The 20000-nt window shown below is 43.6% G+C and overlaps 1 protein-coding gene and 1 long non-coding RNA gene across 2 annotated transcripts; both read right to left on the bottom strand.

Annotated features, from left to right (window-relative positions):
• Window positions 1-4526: 4526 nt before the first annotated feature.
• malsu1 (mitochondrial assembly of ribosomal large subunit 1) lies at window positions 4527-6098 on the bottom strand. Its single transcript, XM_081388722.1, has 4 exons — window positions 5836-6098; window positions 5298-5461; window positions 4829-4910; window positions 4527-4748 (listed from the first exon to the last, which is right to left on the bottom strand). The coding sequence occupies exons 1-4, from the start codon at window positions 6008-6010 to the stop codon at window positions 4606-4608; spliced, it is 564 nt and encodes a 187-aa protein (XP_081244848.1). The 5' UTR covers window positions 6011-6098; the 3' UTR covers window positions 4527-4605.
• Window positions 6099-6635: 537 nt separating this feature from the next.
• LOC308704433 lies at window positions 6636-10057 on the bottom strand. Its single transcript, XR_014031810.1, has 3 exons — window positions 9918-10057; window positions 7873-7892; window positions 6636-7475 (listed from the first exon to the last, which is right to left on the bottom strand). It is a non-coding gene; the product is annotated as an uncharacterized lncRNA (long non-coding RNA).
• Window positions 10058-20000: the final 9943 nt, after the last annotated feature.

Raw genomic sequence — 20000 nt, 5'->3', positions numbered from 1 at the left:
GAGTCGGTGTGGGTGTGTGTGTGAGCCGGTCTGGTGTGTGTGAGCCGGTGTGGGTGTGTGTGAGCCGGTCTGGTGTGTGTGAGCCGGTCTGGTGTGTGTGAGCCGGTCTGGTGTGTGTGTGAGCCGGTGTGGGTGTGTGTGAGCCGGTCTGGTGTGTGTGAGCCGGTGTGGGTGTGTGTGAGCCGGTGTGGGTGTGTGAGCCGGTGTGGGTGTGTGTGTGAGCCGGTCTGGTGTGTGTGTGAGCCGGTGTGGGTGTGTGTGAGCCGGTGTGGGTGTGTGTGTGAGCCGGTGTGGGTGTGTGTGTGAGCCGGTCTGGTGTGTGTGAGCCGGTGTGGGTGTGTGTGAGCCGGTCTGGTGTGTGTGAGCCGGTGTGGGTGTGTGTGAGCCGGTCTGGTGTGTGTGAGCCGGTGTGGGTGTGTGTGAGCCGGTGTGGGTGTGTGAGCCGGTGTGGGTGTGTGTGTGAGCCGGTGTGGGTGTGTGTGTGAGCCGGTCTGGTGTGTGTGTGAGCCGGTGTGGGTGTGTGTGAGCCGGTGTGGGTGTGTGTGTGAGCCGGTCTGGTGTGTGTGTGAGCCGGTCTGGTGTGTGTGTGAGCCGGTCTGGTGTGTGTGAGCCGGTCTGGTGTGTGTGTGAGCCGGTGTGGGTGTGTGTGTGAGCCGGTGTGGGTGTGTGTGAGCCGGTCTGGTGTGTGTGAGCCGGTGTGGGTGTGTGTGAGCCGGTCTGGTGTGTGTGTGAGCCGGTCTGGTGTGTGTGTGAGCCGGTGTGGGTGTGTGTGAGCCGGTCTGGTGTGTGTGAGCCGGTGTGGGTGTGTGTGAGCCGGTCTGGTGTGTGTGAGCCGGTCTGGTGTGTGTGTGAGCCGGTCTGGTGTGTGTGAGCCGGTCTGGTGTGTGTGTGAGCCGGTCTGGTGTGTGTGTGAGCCGGTCTGGTGTGTGTGTGAGCCGGTCTGGTGTGTGTGAGTCGGTGTGGGTGTGTGTGTGAGCCGGTGTGGGTGTGTGTGAGCCGGTCTGGTGTGTGTGTGAGCCGGTGTGTGTGTGAGCCGGTCTGGTGTGTGTGTGAGCCGGTGTGGGTGTGTGTGAGCCGGTGTGGGTGTGTGTGTGAGCCGGTCTGGTGTGTGTGTGAGCCGGTCTGGTGTGTGTGTGAGCCGGTCTGGTGTGTGTGTGAGCCGGTGTGGGTGTGTGTGTGAGCCGGTGTGGGTGTGTGTGAGCCGGTCTGGTGTGTGTGAGCCGGTGTGGGTGTGTGTGAGCCGGTGTGGGTGTGTGTGAGCCGGTGTGGGTGTGTGTGAGCCGGTCTGGTGTGTGTGTGAGCCGGTCTGGTGTGTGTGTGAGCCGGTGTGGGTGTGTGTGAGCCGGTCTGGTGTGTGTGTGAGCCGGTGTGGGTGTGTGTGTGAGCCGGTGTGGGTGTGTGTGAGCCGGTCTGGTGTGTGTGAGCCGGTCTGGTGTGTGTGAGCCGGTGTGGGTGTGTGTGAGCCGGTCTGGTGTGTGTGTGAGCCGGTGTGGGTGTGTGTGTGAGCCGGTGTGGGTGTGTGTGTGAGCCGGTCTGGTGTGTGTGAGCCGGTGTGGGTGTGTGTGAGCCGGTCACACCAGTGTGTTCTGATTTAATATTTTTAGGGGATTTTATGGTACTAAATTAGATTTACGCTGTATTTATAATACATTCATTCACTTTTTGAGCATAGACCTGAAAATTACATTTTTGAACTTAAACTAACGCTTTAGAGCGACAGACTGAAGTTCTCAGAGACGACACTTGGCAGATTATTGCTGAAGTGAGAAAAGTTTTTAAAAAGTGAACTTAAAAGTTACAGAATTTTACTTTGTTATTAAAAACTGCACAAAAATACTATCTTCAATTTGAATATGAAATCTATATTTTCAAAGACACATTTTACTCTAGACCTGCATGAAAATCAAAGCCATAAATCTAAACACGTTGAGTTCCGGATGTGAGGCTGGTCTCTCAGTGAGAGTGTGTCCGGCTGCAGTTGCAGACACTACCACTAGAGGGAGCTCTCTCTGACCGCAGGAGCTCCAGCGCCACTAGCCCTGTTCAGACCACTAGCCCTGTTCAGACCACTAGCCCGGTTCAGACCACTAACCCTGTTCAGACCACTAACCCGGTTCAGACCACTAACCCGGTTCAGACCACTAACCCGGTTCAGACCACTAGCCCTGTTCAGACCACTAACCCGGTTCAGACCACTAGCCCTGTTCAGACCACTAACCCGGTTCAGACCACTAACCCGGTTCAGACCACTAACCCGGTTCAGACCACTAGCCCTGTTCAGACCACTAGCCCTGTTCAGGTCACGGCCATGATTACTGTGTGTTTACATCGCAAGTGCCAGAACCTTTACCAAGTTTCGTACCATTCCGATGAAGTAAAAAAAAAAAAAAAAACAAGAAGATTTCTGAAGAGCACCAGTTATTGTTATCATAGTCATACCATGTGCATCTTTGATTCATCAGCAGAAGTTATTAACACACACTTATATTCAACTCACACAATATTAGTGAATTAAATCCTTTTATTGGAAGTTAGCAGCTCAAAACTGGACATTTCAGATGATTTTCTGACCGTCTTTACATTCCCTAGAGCTCTTCTCCCACAGATGAAGTGTGTGTGTGTGTGTGTGTGTGTGTGTGTGTGTGTGTGTGTGATCACTTGTTCATGTCTAGGATGAAGTCTGAGGGGAGTGTGAGTGTGTGTGTGTGTGTGTGTGTGTGTGTGTGTGTGTGTGTGTGTGTGTGTGATCACTTGTCCAGGATGAAGTGTGTGTGTGTGTGTGTGTGTGTGTGTGTGATCACTTGTCCAGGATGAAGTCTGAGGGGAGTGTGTGTGTGTGTGTGTGTGTGTGTGTGTGTGTGTGTGTGTGTGTGTGTGTGTGTGATCACTTGTTCATGTCTAGGATGAAGTCTGAGGGGAGTGTGAGTGTGTGTGTGTGTGTGTGTGATCACTTGTCCAGGATGAAGTGTGTGTGTGTGTGTGTGTGTGTGTGTGTGTGTGTGTGTGTGTGTGTGTGTGTGTGTGTGATCACTTGTCCAGGATGAAGTCTGTGTGTGTGTGTGTGTGTGTGTGTGTGTGTGTGTGTGTGTGTGTGTGTGTGTGTGTGTGTGTGTGTGTGATCACTTGTCCAGGATGAAGTCTGAGGGGAGTGTGTGTGTGTGTGTGTGTGTGTGTGTGTGTGTGATCACTTGTCCAGGATGAAGTCTGAGGGGAGTGTGTGTGTGTGTGTGTGTGTGTGTGTGTGTGTGATCACTTGTCCAGGATGAAGTCTGAGGGGAGTGTGTGTGTGTGTGTGTGTGTGTGTGTGATCACTTGTCCAGGATGAAGTCTGAGGGGAGTGTGTGTGTGTGTGTGTGTGTGTGTGTGTGTGTGTGTGTGTGTGTGTGTGTGTGTGTGTGTGATCACTTGTCCAGGATGAAGTCTGAGGGAAGTGAGTGTGTGTGTGTGTGTGTGTGTGTGTGTGTGTGTGTGTGTGTGTGTGTGTGTGTGTGTGTGTGTGTGTGTGATCACTTGTCCAGGATGAAGTCTGTGTGTGTGTGTGTGTGTGTGTGTGTGTGTGTGTGTGTGTGTGTGTGATCACTTGTCCAGGATGAAGTCTGTGTGTGTGTGTGTGTGTGTGTGTGTGTGTGTGATCACTTGTCCAGGATGAAGTCTGTGTGTGTGTGTGTGTGTGTGTGTGTGTGTGTGTGTGTGTGTGTGTGTGTGTGTGTGTGTGTGTGTGTGTGTGTGTGTGTGTGTGTGTGTGTGTGTGTGTGTGTGTGATCACTTGTCCAGGATGAAGTCTGAGGGGAGTGTGTGTGTGTGTGTGTGTGTGTGTGTGTGTGTGTGATCACTTGTCCAGGATGAAGTCTGAGGGGAGTGTGTGTGTGTGTGTGTGTGTGTGTGTGTGTGATCACTTGTCCAGGATGAAGTCTGAGGGGAGTGTGTGTGTGTGTGTGTGTGTGTGTGTGTGTGTGTGTGTGTGTGTGTGTGTGATCACTTGTCCAGGATGAAGTCTGAGGGAAGTGAGTGTGTGTGTGTGTGTGTGTGTGTGTGTGTGTGTGTGTGTGTGTGTGTGTGTGTGTGTGATCACTTGTTCATGTCCAGGATGAAGTCTGAGGGGAGTGAGTGTGTGTGTGTGTGTGTGTGTGTGTGTGATCACTTGTTCATGTCCAGGATGAAGTCTGAGGGGAGTGAGTGTGTGTGTGTGTGTGATCACTTGTCTAGGATGAAGTCTGAGGGGAGTGTGAGTGTGTGTGTGTGTGTGTGTGTGTGTGTGTGTGTGATCACTTGTTCATGTCTAGGATGAAGTCTGAGGGGAGTGTGAGTGTGTGTGTGTGTGTGTGTGTGTGTGTGTGTGTGTGTGTGTGTGTGTGTGTGTGTGTGTGTGTGTGTGTGATCACTTGTCCAGGATGAAGTGTGTGTGTGTGTGTGTGTGTGTGTGTGTGTGTGTGTGTGTGTGATCACTTGTTCATGTCTAGGATGAAGTCTGAGGGGAGTGTGAGTGTGTGTGTGTGTGTGTGTGATCACTTGTCCAGGATGAAGTCTGTGTGTGTGTGTGTGTGTGTGTGTGTGTGTGTGTGTGTGTGTGTGTGTGTGTGTGTGTGTGTGTGTGTGTGTGTGTGATCACTTGTCCAGGATGAAGTCTGAGGGGAGTGTGTGTTGTGGGATGCGCTGGAGCTGTTGGTCGTGCGAGCGCAGTGTCCAGAGCTTCTCCAGCTCGTACGTGTCTCTGGTGTCCGACAGCATGAGGTGAAGCACCATGGATCCTGCGGGACAGAACACGGTCAGTCTCACACACACACACACACACACACACACACACACACACACTCGCAGCGCTACGAACCGAAGTCGATGCACTTCCAGTCGTCGCAGTCTCTGCCCTCCAGCCGGACGTGCCGCTCCTCGCTCCTGCGCAGGAACTTAAACTGCGGATATAAAGAGTGTGTTCAGCCGGATCAATCCCGGACACATCCCACTGAACCGGGACACTCCCGACTCATCCGGGTCTATGGAAGCGTTTCTGCCGTGGAATGAACAACAGAAAGGTAACTGCGACTTTCTCACGATTTTTCTTGCAATTCCCAGTTTATTAATCAGAATTCTGACTGTATTTCTTGAAATTCTTTTTTTATAACTTGCAATTCTGACTTTTTTCCGCAATTCCCAGTTTATTATTGGAATTCTGACTTTTTTCTCTGAATTCATCGTTTATAAATCGGAATTCTGGGTTTATTGCTCACAGTTACCTTTGTTATATTCTCAGGTGAAACGCGCTTCCACAGAGCCGAGTGTGTGTTCCCGCTGTGCTTTACCGCTTTGAGCAGGAGCTCCGCCATGGCGCTCAGGTGTCGTGGGGAGGATCCGCTCACGATGATCATGTGGTCCGTGTACCTGAGCTCAGGTGAGACCCTGATGACACAGATGTCCGAGGCGTTCTCCTGCCTCAGGAGCGACACCAGCAGACCCACGTCGAACCCTGAACACACACACACACACACACACACACAGAGAGCTTTACAGGAACACTTCACTAAACACTGTGGAGGTCGATGGGGTCCAACATTCCTCAAAACATCTTACTTTGTGTTCGACAAAAGAAAGAAACTCATACAAGTTTGGAACATGAGGGTGAGAAAATGATGACAGAACTTTAATTTTTGGGTGAACTGTACCTTTAATTGCATGTAATTATGCATAATTTATTATTACTACAGTTACAGTACATGTAATGTGTAACAAAAGTACAATTGCATTTATTTGTTAAGCTGTTGGCGTTAGACATGACCCAGACACGAGCTGACCGGCCTCAGGGTTGTGTGTTGTGTTGAGTTGTGTGTTGTCGAGCCTCACCTCGTGTTGTGTCGCTGTGAGGAAGCTCCGCGTGTGTTGTGGTGTGTTCTGCTGCTGTTGTGAGTGTGTGTGTGTCTGTTGTGTGACGCGTGAGCTTCTGCTGTGAAGCCGAGCTCAGACCCGCGACCCTGAGGAGCCCGAGACGGGCTGTGGACCGCAGACAGCGCGCGAACATCGTCCTGTGCGACACACACTCGGGGTGTGTGAGGGTTATGTGGACTTTATATGAGGAAACACGTGATCTCGCTCTCGCTCTCGCGGGCTCCTTCTGCGGCTGCGCGCGTGTGACGTCACCGGACGTGCGTCACACTACAGAGAAAGGCATCATTTCGACTTGTTATAATGTCGAATTTTTAATGTTATAATTTCAATTTTTTTTTTATCTCAAAATGATAACCGAGTATGGCATCATTCTGACCTATGTAATTATTAAGATTTCCCGAAGCGTGATATTTTTGTGTGTCAGCGGTTCTTAAACTTTGACTCTTTTCTTATATATATTTTACGTGTACTAAGTGTGTCTGAACTATGTAGACGTCTTAAAATAACTTTAAAGTTTGCATTAATAGGCTAGATGTATTTTTATAGGCTGCTGCTGTTTTAGTTATTGCTCAACAAGTGCCAATAGTGGATAATAATGAAGTCTGTATGTTTCGCTGTTGGTGTAAAGCAGATTAAACACGTTCTTTAGGCCATTAAAGCCTCGTTCAGCTTTGCCCAGTTATAACATGAGACTGAGAGATAATATGTATATGAAGCTGTTCCTCGAGACATTAAGGAACAATTCAAGACTATGATTTCAAACTAGTTCGCTTTAATGTCCTTGTTTTACTTCCAGAATCACTCGCTGATGATCTCGCGCAGGCCTTCAGGCTTTATGCCAGTCATCAGAAATATACACACCGAAACATATCAATGTCGTAAAGGGGAGGCATGGAGAGAGCATTTTCTTGCATTTATTTTAAGTAAATTACAGTATGTTTTCAATTCAAAAAGGCAAGATTTAATAAAAAATAAAATAATAGAGTAGCCTAGTTGCATCATTGTATATACGACTGTCGGTCATTTAACATCATCAACTTTAGATGCTGAATATAATGCATTATTTTGAGGTGGCCATTAAAAACAGCTCTACTTTTCTCTCTAAGACTAAAACATGTAAAACATTAGATGAACATTTGTTTGCTGACACAGCCATTCTACCATCTCAGAAATGGAGAACTCATATGTATATATATACAGCATCTCCTCCCCGATGAGACAGCGCTGTCGAGTTAGCATTAGCGTTACTGCTCTCAGTGTGGCCCTCTGGTGGTCAGAGGGTGAACAGCGCTTACAGAACTGCAGAAATCATCAGTTCAACATTAAACACTGTAAATAATCACTTCAAGTCATTCACACTCAAAGTAAAATATATTAAACAAATGTATAAAATAAATCTGCAATCTGTGTATTTTAAATAGAGTCAGCTTTATTGTAATAAACAGCTTCACAGGAATAAGCAGGACAGTCTGGTCTATGATTTTACATGTTCACTGTACAGTAAACAGAGAAGCAGGAGTGCGCTAACACACTGGAGTCCGGCAGAACCGTGAGGAGATCTTCGGGTCGCTGATGATGATGATGATGGCGTCGCTGACCTGGTGGAAGACAGGGAGTTTATGCCAGCTTTACTATAGTAAACACAGTAACCGTGTTTCTGCTCGTCAAGATCCACAGCACTGCACGTCTGACCCGGCGGCGGCCCGGATCCGGCGGAGTCACGTGTGCCGCTACACGCCTGCGCATATATATATATGTGTGTGTTTAGTCTATAGATATGAGCGTTTGTGTATATATGTATATATGAGTGATGGAGAGATGTGGCCAGCGGTGCAGGAGGAGAACAGATGACGCACAGCAGCGGATCTGAGCGTCTCGAGCTGGCGCGTTCATCTAGCGAATCGCTAGCCCTGACCTGGCCACTGACAGACCCGACAGGCGAGAAGATTCGCACACACACACACACACACACACACACACTGAGGTCAATCTCACCTCGATCTGCAGGAGCCTCGCTGTGTGTGAGAGAGAAACAACAGTTAAAATAAAATCATTACACACACACACCAGGCAAGAGCAGATGTTTCAGTAACTGATGTCAGTCAGGCGCATCACTCATTTATTACACCAGATCTAAACCGATTGCTAGAGATGACCTAAACATTACAATTAAAATATGTCTTATAATGGATATTCTGAAAGATAATGTGGTTTATGGGACTAAATGAAATGTTGTCCTCAACCCATCCATGGGGAATATCTGGAGCTGCACAGAACCGCTCATTATAGTGTATAAATACCCCTAACTGTGCGTTCACACCGCCGCCGGCCAGAGCGGCAAAATTCGCTCTCGCCGCCCTGCGACCGACGCCTAGAAAGATTCGGGGACGCTCTGACGCTCTGACGCAGATTAGAATGTGTGATTTTTTTTAAACTTTATTTAAAGGGGCCGCAAAGCAAATAAGAACTATATTCAATATGTGACTGTAATGACATTTATCATTAATTTCTCCAGCTAAGCAATTTGTAGATAAATACCACAAGGGGAACAGGAATAGTACACTTTTGTTTTTTCCTTGCAGAATTATTTTTAATTAAAAAAAGGCAGAAGTGACTGCTTTCATTTTAAATAAGAAATATGTAAGAAATATGTTGTACTTCAAAATTAGATAACTATGATTATAACAGCTGATAATTACATCTAATGAAATTCGGCAGGCTAAAGTAGCTATTGTACAGCATCAGTAAATTGCCATATCACAGTTGCACATTTAATTATGTAGAGACAAAAACTGATCTTGTAAAAATCGTAAAATTAACTTTACTGACTGATTTGCATAAACAACTGTTTTGCGTGACATGGCGCTAAAGTTATCATGCAATTTCCGCTTTTTTCTAGAAAATATATAACGTTAATGCCCGTCAGCAACTCACCAGAAACACCAACAATTTCAGACACCTTGTTCCATGCGTCATTCTTTTTATTAATGTCCCTGTATGTAAACAGGGACAAGTCGTATAATAATGGGAAACCAGCAACAGAAATAATTAATTTTTCCTCCATTTTGCTTAGGAACTAATGTGGTCGGAACTAAAGTTTACAGGACTGCGTTCTCTTGTGTCCTCTCAGGCGGAGGACTTTGACATTCCGATTGGTTGCCGCCGAACCGCGTCATAGCTTATTACCATAAAGTTGACTTGATTTCAACTCTTCTCGCCGCTCTCGCCGTCCAAAACGCGCCGCGCCGCCCTCGCCGGAGCTCGCCGCCGGCTCTCATTGAAAATGAATGGCTTCCGGCCACTTTGACGCTCTCGCCGCCGGCGGTGTGAACGCACAGTAACTCTCCCTGGTTTGCAGTGCAAATAGTTTAAAGTCCCCCTGTGGTGAAAATCCAGCTTTTAATGTTGTTTATGTGTCTATGTGGTGTTTTTAATCTGCTTTAAGACAAACCATGTGTAAGTTCATAAGTCGACAGCATTGCTGAGTATTTCCTCCTTAAAACTGCAGTGAACCAAAGACAGTCTCAAACACACGCTTTGAAATCGCTGGTGTTTCTGACGTCACAAACTACCTTGTAACCAATCAGATCAACGTGTGATCGTCAACCAGTGGATCTCTGAGCTGAGTGAGTGAGTGGAGGCGGGGCTCATTTGCATATTCATAGAACCGCGTATACTAAATGAGGCAGGGGTGTCGAGTTACATTCAAGATATTTTAAGGCATGAAGAATCTATTTTCCAAGGAAAAAATAAGTTTAAATGTAATTTTGGTGATGAAAGATGAGTTTTAAGGGATAAAATGATGGACTACAGGGGAACTTTAAACTAACACAAACTACAAAAACCATCAACAGAATAAAATTATCATGGATGTAAAATCTAAGATCGCATAAAAACAGCAGAAACACCAAAATAATTCGAGTAAACAATTATTATATTATATTCATAAAACTCTTCCACGTGCGCTAGAGACACTCGCTCTTCTCAAGATGAGGAACAAACACACACGCAGATGCAATCACAATTAAATGACAAAATACCTGATTTAGATCACAGACACAGTGGAGAACACCGCTCAGAGGTAAAACACACACTTTACACCCTCACAGAGACGCGAGGCCCGCAGAGCTCACACACACCGCACACACACACTCCTCTGGATCAGCTCTTCTTCTTCTTCTTCTTCTTCTTCTTCTTCTTCTTCAACCTTTAGTGTCGAGATGGTGTGTTACCGCCGCCGACTGGTGTGGAGTGTGTGGATCAAAATTACAAAATGATCCTCCCTTTTTCCTTTTTTTTTATATCCTCTCCCACAAATTAGTTATTTAAAGATAACCCACCCAGCACCAGACGTCATTAAGACGTTGTTTTTTGGGCTAAATCAAGTCGGCCCGTCATAGTCTTCATTTAGCCCAAAAATAGACGTTGAAAATTGGGCTTTGTTTGGTCCGTCTGATTTGGTCCAAATTTAGCCCAAAAAAAGACTTGAAAATTTGGCTTTGTTTATTTAACCCAAGACTCGTCTGTTTTGGACCACATATAGCCCTAATGTAGCATAAATACAATTAAAGTCTATTGTAGCAAGTGAAGAAATAGATTGTAGAAATAGTTTCAAAGTTAGGTGTCACTGCACATGCCAGAAATAGGCTACATTATTTGTAAGCACAAAACTACACGTTCGCAAACCATATTAATGTCTACATTATTTGGCATAAATCCTGACCAGTCAGATCCCAAACAAGCAAAAATCGTTTCCGCTGATCAAGAATGTGGAGACCACGGTGGACACAGCAGTAGCCTAGTATTGACATAATATCTCGTTATTTCGACAAAATAGGGGACATTCTAATCTGCATTAAGCCACATTAAGCGTTCTTATAATGGTTTTCTATGGGAGGAAAATGCTTAACGTGTAATTGTGTTCATATTCTGGGCTCATCTGATTTTTTTGTACATAGCATTATGATTTTAGTATCATAATAATGATTAATAAATGCACGCACAATTATCCGTGAACTTGATTTGAACAAATGCCTTTCAACTTGTGTGTGCAAAATTCAGAAAAATGAATGTGCAATTTGTACAAAGAGAGAGTATGTAGGCCTACTATACGTAGCCATTAAAAAAAATGCATTTAGTTTCATATTTGTTAAAATATTATAGTGTTTAATATTTTTATTTTTATTTTCCATTTATGTTGATTATGAAAAGTGAACAGCACGACCGAGTAAGATAGGATGCGCAATATGAGACATGCGGGTCAGACATGATTTTGACCACTTCATCAAGTTTTGTTTTGTAGAAAACCTTTCTTTAAAGTGAATTTCATTTTGTATAAATTGTATCTTAATTTTAATCAATTTTTCATCAACCATGCCTGGATTTAATTAATAAGAAGCAAATATAACAGACAATCATTGAGGCGCCCGCGCGGTCACTTGCATAGCACGTTAAGCGCATCTCATCCTAACTTAACGAAACTCAGTGTATGCCTCACACAGACATGAAAAACACATCAAATACACAAAGCTTGAAATGTCTTTAAACGAAATAATTCAAAACGAAAAAAGAAAAAGGCTACTCTATGATTATGTAATCCCCTATGTGCATTTCTCTCTATAGGCGCGTTCACACAGAGATGGCGATCGTCAACTTCATCTTTGCAGCCTAGTCGACACTATCAGAGAAAACACTTGTTTATTAATAAAAATCAATACACGCGTCACCGGATTTACAAATGCACATCTTGCTTGTTGCACGCATATTATGTCGAAATAATGAGATATTGTGTTAAAATAACATTATTGTTAATAATAGCCTATCTTTTAGAATATTTGATTGAATGCTGAATGTTGCGCTTGTTCAATTTAATGAAATTAAAACTTTAATTGTGATCAATAGCATAACTGAATATTAAATATTTAGTGGCCAAGTTTTGCGCAGCTCCCCCCGTCAATGATCTAGCACCCCCTCAGCACATGTTAAAAATTATCTGGTGCCGTAAAGCTAGGCAGTGTAAGGGGAGGATCCTCCCTTTACAAATTAAGCACTGCGTAGACCCCGATAAACAACAGCACTAATAATATATTCATATATATGTGAATATTAATATATTCATATATATGTGAAGCACTGTTAAATATATTGAAATACATTTTGTATATTTGAAATACATTTAAAAAATACTTAAGCTTTGTTCCTGTTACATCTGTAAATTTGTGTAGCCTATGAGAAAAATGTTCATAATTATATCATGTAGTTTTTGCTATTTTATTTCTACACCACGTTTACCATTTCTAAAGGTAGACATATATTATATTATAATGTAGCCTATTATATATATAAATGACTTCAAACATGTTTTACATTTTCAATGCTTTCATATTTTCATTCCATTTACAGTTTGCGATGGCCACAGGCCTACTATCCACTTAATAATACATCAGGTTTCAGGATATTTTAGCTGATTATCAAATAATTCACTCCATCAATCTAAATGTATGTAAATGCTGCGTGACTTAACGTTACGTGTTTTAATGGGCGCGCGCGCTGAACATTCAAGCCGCATTTGAACTGGAGCGGAGGGCGTTACCATGGAAACGAGACGGCAGCTCAACTGACAATCAGCGAAACGTACGTCTCTCACTGTTGTTTTAACTACTTTAAGGTAAGTTCAGTCCATAAAATTACACAAATAGTACATACAAATGTTTCTGAGACTTTCTTTCATGTAAATCACTCGCTTCCGTTGAATATTTACTTTATAGAAATGGGTTAGTGTCTTCGAAAAAGTCCGTTAGCATCTAGCTAACTAACTTAGAGGTAAGGTTAGGTTAACTAGACTTGAGCTGTAAGTTTGGGCTTGTAATCACATCTTATGTGTAGATGAGATATTTTGATAGTTTTGTAAAGGTTTTGCTGACAATTGGTCAATGGATGAATGGAAATAAGCTAATTTATTTAACCTAAAAGTACGCACGTATGGTTAATTCATAGTTATCACGTGACGTCACACCATTACGCCCACCTGGAGGCTTTCCATTGCCCACCAGCCATTTTTATCAGGTTTGTAGTTAGTATTAATGTAGCAAAACAGTGTAATTAAAAGATCAAATTCAATATACCGCTTATTCATGATGCATACTTTGTACAGGTAAGCAGATGAACACAGAACAAATTATTTATAACATAATAATATTGTTTGTCTTCTCCCCTTTACAGTTTGTTTAGCTTCACAGAGTTTAGCTCCAAACCCAATTAAGCAGACCTGAGCGGCTGATCCAGGACCACCAGAAACTCTGCAGGACTTTGGTCTGGACACCAGTGTTGTAAGTTCAGAACATATTGCTGGAGATCTCAACATTGTTCTCAATCTCAAGGTCCACTTACATGCAGAGCTTTACTCCAACCTAGACCAGCACACCTGAACAAGCTAATCAAGGTGCATAACTCTGGGTGCATATCACTCAGGTCTCTAGCTCAGTAGTCAGTGGTTAAAGGCCGTCTTAAAGGAGAAGTTCACTTTTAAAATGAAAATTCTGTCATCATATACTCACCCTCATGTTGTTTCAAAGCTGTATGAATTTCTTTCTTATGCTGAACAGAAAGGAAGATATTTAGAAGAATGTCAGACAGTTTTTGGGTCCCAATGACTTCCATAGTATATTTTTTTCCTACTATGGAAGTCAATTGGACCAGAAACTGTCTGGTTACTGACATTCTTCTAAATATCTTCCTTTCTGTTCAGCATAAGAAAGAAATTCATACAGCTTTGAAACAACATGAGGGTGAGTATATGATGACAGAATTTTCATTTTAAAAGTGAACTTCTCCTTTAATCACAAAATCCTTAAAGTGCACTGAAACATTCGCTCCCTAAAAACTCACTATATGCTATCGGAAGTTCTGAAGCTCAAAACTTTAATCACACAAGACAGTTCGCTACAAAATGACATGTGATAGGGGATTTTAACAAACCAAACCAATTCACAAACCAATATTATATTTCAGCATAAACATACGTCGCTAGACAGGTAATGTCTAATCAAGCAAACATTTACAATTTATCTATGACTGAAATCTTGCACAAATATGTAGAGGGAAAACTCAAGTGTATACTTCACATTTTGGACAAGCATTGTTTTTTTACATTTACATTTTGGTTATTGTTTTCTTTCTCACTTTAGATGCTGGAGAAAAAACAGCCAGGCTAAAGCATTCAGAGTGGAAACTTCTGCCGTGGCTCAATAATCCAGGACTGGGATGGTGGAAGGAGCAGATCAGAGATCAGGCAGAGATCTACTGGTGCCCCTGAGGAACTCATTTACCTAATGCGCCAAACATTACCAAATATTTTCATCACTCACCTTCATGTCGTTGCAAACCTGTAAGACTTTCGTTCATCTTTGAAACACAAATGTAGATATTTTTAATGAAATCTGAGAGCTTTCTGTCCCTCCATTTCACAGTTTATGCCACTACAACTTTCAAGGTAGTAAAGACATTATAACAATAATCAATATGACTCCAGTGGTTTAACCTCAACTTTATGAAGCGAAGTGAATGCTTTGTGTGTGCAAAAAAAAAAAACATGGCATTTTTATTCACAAAATATACGTCTCTGACACGTGTTCATGGAGCACCACGATTCATCATTGTTGTGCTGGCGAGAGAGCCGGCCATCTTATGCGTCAGAGATACATCATTTGTGAATAAAGATGTAATTGTTTACGCACACAAGGCATCTGTTAAAAATATCTTCATTTGTGCTCTCCACAAAAGTATTATGGGTTTGGAGCGACATGAGGGTAAGTAATTAATGACAGATTTTAAATTTTTGTGTGAACTATCCCTTTACTGTTTTCTAATGTGGTTATAATTGGTCATTGTTCTGTTTTATAAATATTTTAAAGATTTATTGTTTTGAAAAAATGTTTATACAGAAAAGATAGATTAATTTGACCAAAAGTCACAGTAAAAACTTTAAAATTGTTTAAAAAAATAATGATTCAAATAAATGTTGCTCTTATGAAAGTTCTATTCAAAGAATACTGAAAACTGTATCATAGTTTCCACAAAAAATATGAAGCTGTATAACTTATAATAATCATAAATGTTTCTTGAGAATCAAATAATCATATTATAATGAATTCTGAAGGATCATGTGACACTGAAGTCTGAAGTAATGATGCTGAAAATTCAGCTTTGCATCACAGGAATAAATTACACACTTTATACTGTATATTTACATGTATATTTAAGAAAAGTTATTTTTATTGTAGTAATATATCACAATATAACTTTTTTTAGGGTATGCTTGATCATATGCAGGCTTAAGATGTGATCAGGAAAGTGTTTTTTATGTGAAAGATGTATTTGATGTGTCAATAAATGGTTTTATAAACTCTTTTGTGAATTTTCGTATTATGAAAATGAAATATAATCATGAATTCACGGTTGAAATTAGGCCTGAAAAAGACGTCTTTTCAACTCACTTTACAACCTAATTTAGACGCGATTGGGACGTCATTTTATTGTCGTCTTTTCAACGACCTGAAAAAGACGTCTTTTCACCTTTCACTTTTCAACCAAATTTTAACGTTGTTTAGACGACTGACAATGTCGTCTTTTCGACGTCTTTTCAACGAGTTTTTGCTGGGTGGGAATAATAAAACTATAACATTAATTTCCCGAGTTGTTTTGTAAAATATCTCCTAGTATAAATTGCATTTATAAATTGCTCGGATTTTGCATTATGATCCTCCTTCCAGCCTCCTCTTCATAACATGTTCCAGTTTATTTTTGTCCACAAGCTTCTCAACTCCTCGCCTCATGTTTACATGTATTACACACAAGTGTGCTGTGTAGTCTTTTGTCCAAATCTCATTCTTAATATTATTATCTAATATTTCCTGTTTTTTCCTGCACTTCTCATCTCTCCCACTTTGAATATTCAAATCACTCCTTTGAATAAAACCAATCCTTAAAACCATCAATCTTTTTTCTCCTTATCCCATTGTTCTTACACTTTTCATTCAACCTTTTTATTAATAGTACCAGAGAATGTCTAATAAGGGGAGAACTTCCACTCTCAGTAAACTTCCGGCTTCTGAACTGGCTGCAGTTCCACTCTGGCTCCACATGAGGGAGCTCAGAGGACGAGTGCAGAATGAATGGAGGTCTACGGCGCTGGTAAGTCCCACCCATCCGTTAAACCCCACTGGACCTCTAGGTTGAAAAATCGTCAATGCAAGTGAATGGGAGAAAATAATTATTTTCTGGTCCCGTTTGAATTGTGCCATGAATGTGAACATATGTTGTCTGTGAATTTTTTATATAATTTTTCATGTTACGAGTTTGACAGTATATGGTATGATTCTTCGGCTAGCAGTTGTGGAAAAGACATAACGAGAAAGACTACATGTCGCCTATGTGACGTCACCCCACAAAGTTGACTTACCCGTGGTTTTCGCCAACATCAACGATTTTGTCCTCTCCCTGAAAGAAGGCGGTGAAGTGCACCAAAGACACAGCCATGTTTAGCGGGATCCGTGAGCTAGTGTCCGCGTGCGAGTGGTGTTGACGTTTCAAACGCGTCGAAAGCAGCGAAGAGTTGTATTCGAAAGGAGATGCAAAGAAATTACACATTGCTGGGTGTTCGATTTTTTAGAGTCCCTTATTTGCTTTAAAAATCTTTTAAAATGTCAATGACGTCATAAACATCGTACGACCAGAGAGACTGCTTTACGGCAATCCTTCAGTCACTCTGGAGCTTTCAGCTCTGCACTTTCTTTCCTCTCGAGGCGTCGACAACACAGCTGACACAGGCAAACACACAACACAGCTGACACAGGTAAACACACAACACAGCTGACACAGGCAAACACACAACACAGCTGACACAGGCAAACACACAACACAGCTGACACAGGCAAACACACAACACAGCTGACACAGGCAAACACACAACACAGCTGACACAGGCAAACACACAACACAGCTGACACAGGCAAACACACAACACAGCCGACACAGGCAAACACACAACACAGCTGACACAGGCAAACACACAACACAGCTGACACAGGTAAACACACAACACAGCTGACACAGGTAAACACAACACAGCCGACACAGGTAAACACACAACACAGCTGACACAGGCAAACACACAACACAGCTGACACAGGCAAACACACAACACAGCTGACACAGGCAAACACACAACACAGCTGACACAGGTAAACACACAACACAGCTGACACAGGTAAACACACAACACAGCTGACAGGGAAACACAACACAGCTGACACAGGCAAACACACAACACAGCTGACACAGGCAAACACACAACACAGCTGACACAGGTAAACACACAACACAGCTGACACAGGTAAACACACAACACAGCTGACACAGGGAAACACACAACACAGCTGACACAGGTAAACACACAACACAGCTGACACAGGTAAACACACAACACAGCTGACACAGGGAAACACACAACACAGCTGACACAGGTAAACACACAACACAGCCGACACAGGTAAACACACAACACAGCTGACACAGGCAAACACACAACACAGCTGACACAGGCAAACACACAACACAGCTGACACAGGTAAACACACAACACAGCTGACACAGGCAAACACACAACACAGCTGACACAGGTAAACACACAACACAGCTGACACAGGCAAACACACAACACAGCTGACACAGGTAAACACACAACACAGCTGACACAGGTAAACACACAACACAGCTGACACAGGCAAACACACAACACAGCTGACACAGGCAAACACACAACACAGCTGACACAGGCAAACACACAACACAGCTGACACAGGTAAACACACAACACAGCTGACACAGGTAAACACACAACACAGCTGACACAGGCAAACACACAACACAGCTGACACAGGCAAACACACAACACAGCTGACACAGGCAAACACACAACACAGCTGACACAGGCAAACACACAACACAGCTGACACAGGCAAACACAGGCAAACACACAACCCAGCTGACACAGGCAAACACACAACACAGCTGACACAGGTAACACACAACACAGCTGACACAGGCAAACACACAACACAGCTGACACAGGTAACACACAACACAGCTGACACAGGTAAACACACAACACAGCTGACACAGGCAAACACAACACAGCCGACACAGGCAAACACAGCTGACACAGGCAAACACACAACACAGCTGACACAGGCAAACACACAACACAGCTGACACAGCCGACATAGGCAAACACAGCTGACACAGGCAAACACACAACACAGCTGACACAGGTAACAAACAACACAGCTGACACAGGCAAACACACAACACAGCTGACACAGGCAAACACAGCTGACACAGGTAACACACAACACAGCTGACACAGGCAAACACAGCTGACACAGGTAACACACAACACAGCTGACACAGGCAAACACACAACACAGCTGACACAGGCAAACACAACACAGCCGACACAGGCAAACACACAACACAGCTGACACAGGCAAACACACAACACAGCTGACACAGGCAAACACACAACACAGCTGACACAGGCAAACACAGGCAAACACACAACACAGCTGACACAGGCAAACACACAACACAGCTGACACAGGTAACACACAACACAGCTGACACAGGCAAACACACAACACAGCTGACACAGGTAAACACACAACACAGCTGACACAGGCAAACACACAACACAGCTGACACAGCCGACATAGGCAAACACAGCTGACACAGGCAAACACACAACACAGCTGACACAGGTAACAAACAACACAGCTGACACAGGCAAACACACAACACAGCTGACACAGGCAAACACAGCTGACACAGGTAACACACAACACAGCTGACACAGGCAAACACAGCTGACACAGGTAACACACAACACAGCTGACACAGGCAAACACACAACACAGCTGACACAGGCAAACACAACACAGCCGACACAGGCAAACACACAACACAGCTGACACAGGCAAACACACAACACAGCTGACACAGGCAAACACACAACACAGCTGACACAGGCAAACACAGGCAAACACACAACACAGCTGACACAGGGAAACACACAACACAGCTGACACAGGCAAACACACAACACAGCTGACACAGGTAACACACAACACAGCTGACACAGGTAAACACACAACACAGCTGACACAGGTAACACACAACACAGCTGACACAGGTAAACACACAACACAGCTGACACAGACAAACACACAACACAGCTGACACAGGCAAACACACAACACAGCTGACACAGGCAAACACACAACACAGCTGACACAGGTAAACACACAACACAGCTGACACAGGCAAACACACAACACAGCTGACACAGGGAAACAAACAACACAGCTGACACAGGTAAACACAACACAGCCGACACAGGCAAATACACAACACAGCCGACACAGGCAAACACACAACACAGCTGACACAGGTAAACACACAACACAGCTGACACAGGCAAACACACAACACAGCAGACACAGGCAAACACACAACACAGCTGACACAGGTAAACACACAACACAGCTGACACAGGTAAACACACAACACAGCTGACACAGGTAAACACACAACACAGCTGACACAGGCAAACACACAACACAGCTGACACAGGTAAACACACAACACAGCTGACACAGGCAAACACAAAACACAGGTAAACACAACACAGCTGACACAGGCAAACACACAACACAGGTAAACACACAACACAGGTAAACACACAACACAGGTAAACACACAACACAGGCAAACACACAACACAGGTAAACACACAACACAGGTAAACACACAACACAGCTGACACAGGCAAACACACAACACAGGTAAACACACAACACAGCTGACACAGGCAAACACACAACACAGCTGACACAGGTAAACACACAACACAGCTGACACAGGTAAACACACAACACAGCTGACACAGGTAAACACACAACACAGCTGACACAGGCAAACACACAACACAGCTGACACAGGTAAACACACAACACAGCTGACACAGGCAAACACAAAACACAGGTAAACAACACAGCTGACACAGGCAA

This window comes from Scardinius erythrophthalmus (genome assembly GCF_964197995.2).
Source record: "Scardinius erythrophthalmus genome assembly, chromosome: 16".
NCBI classification, from domain to species: domain Eukaryota; kingdom Metazoa; phylum Chordata; class Actinopteri; order Cypriniformes; family Leuciscidae; genus Scardinius; species Scardinius erythrophthalmus.
This window is presented reverse-complemented; position numbering and strand designations above follow the sequence as displayed.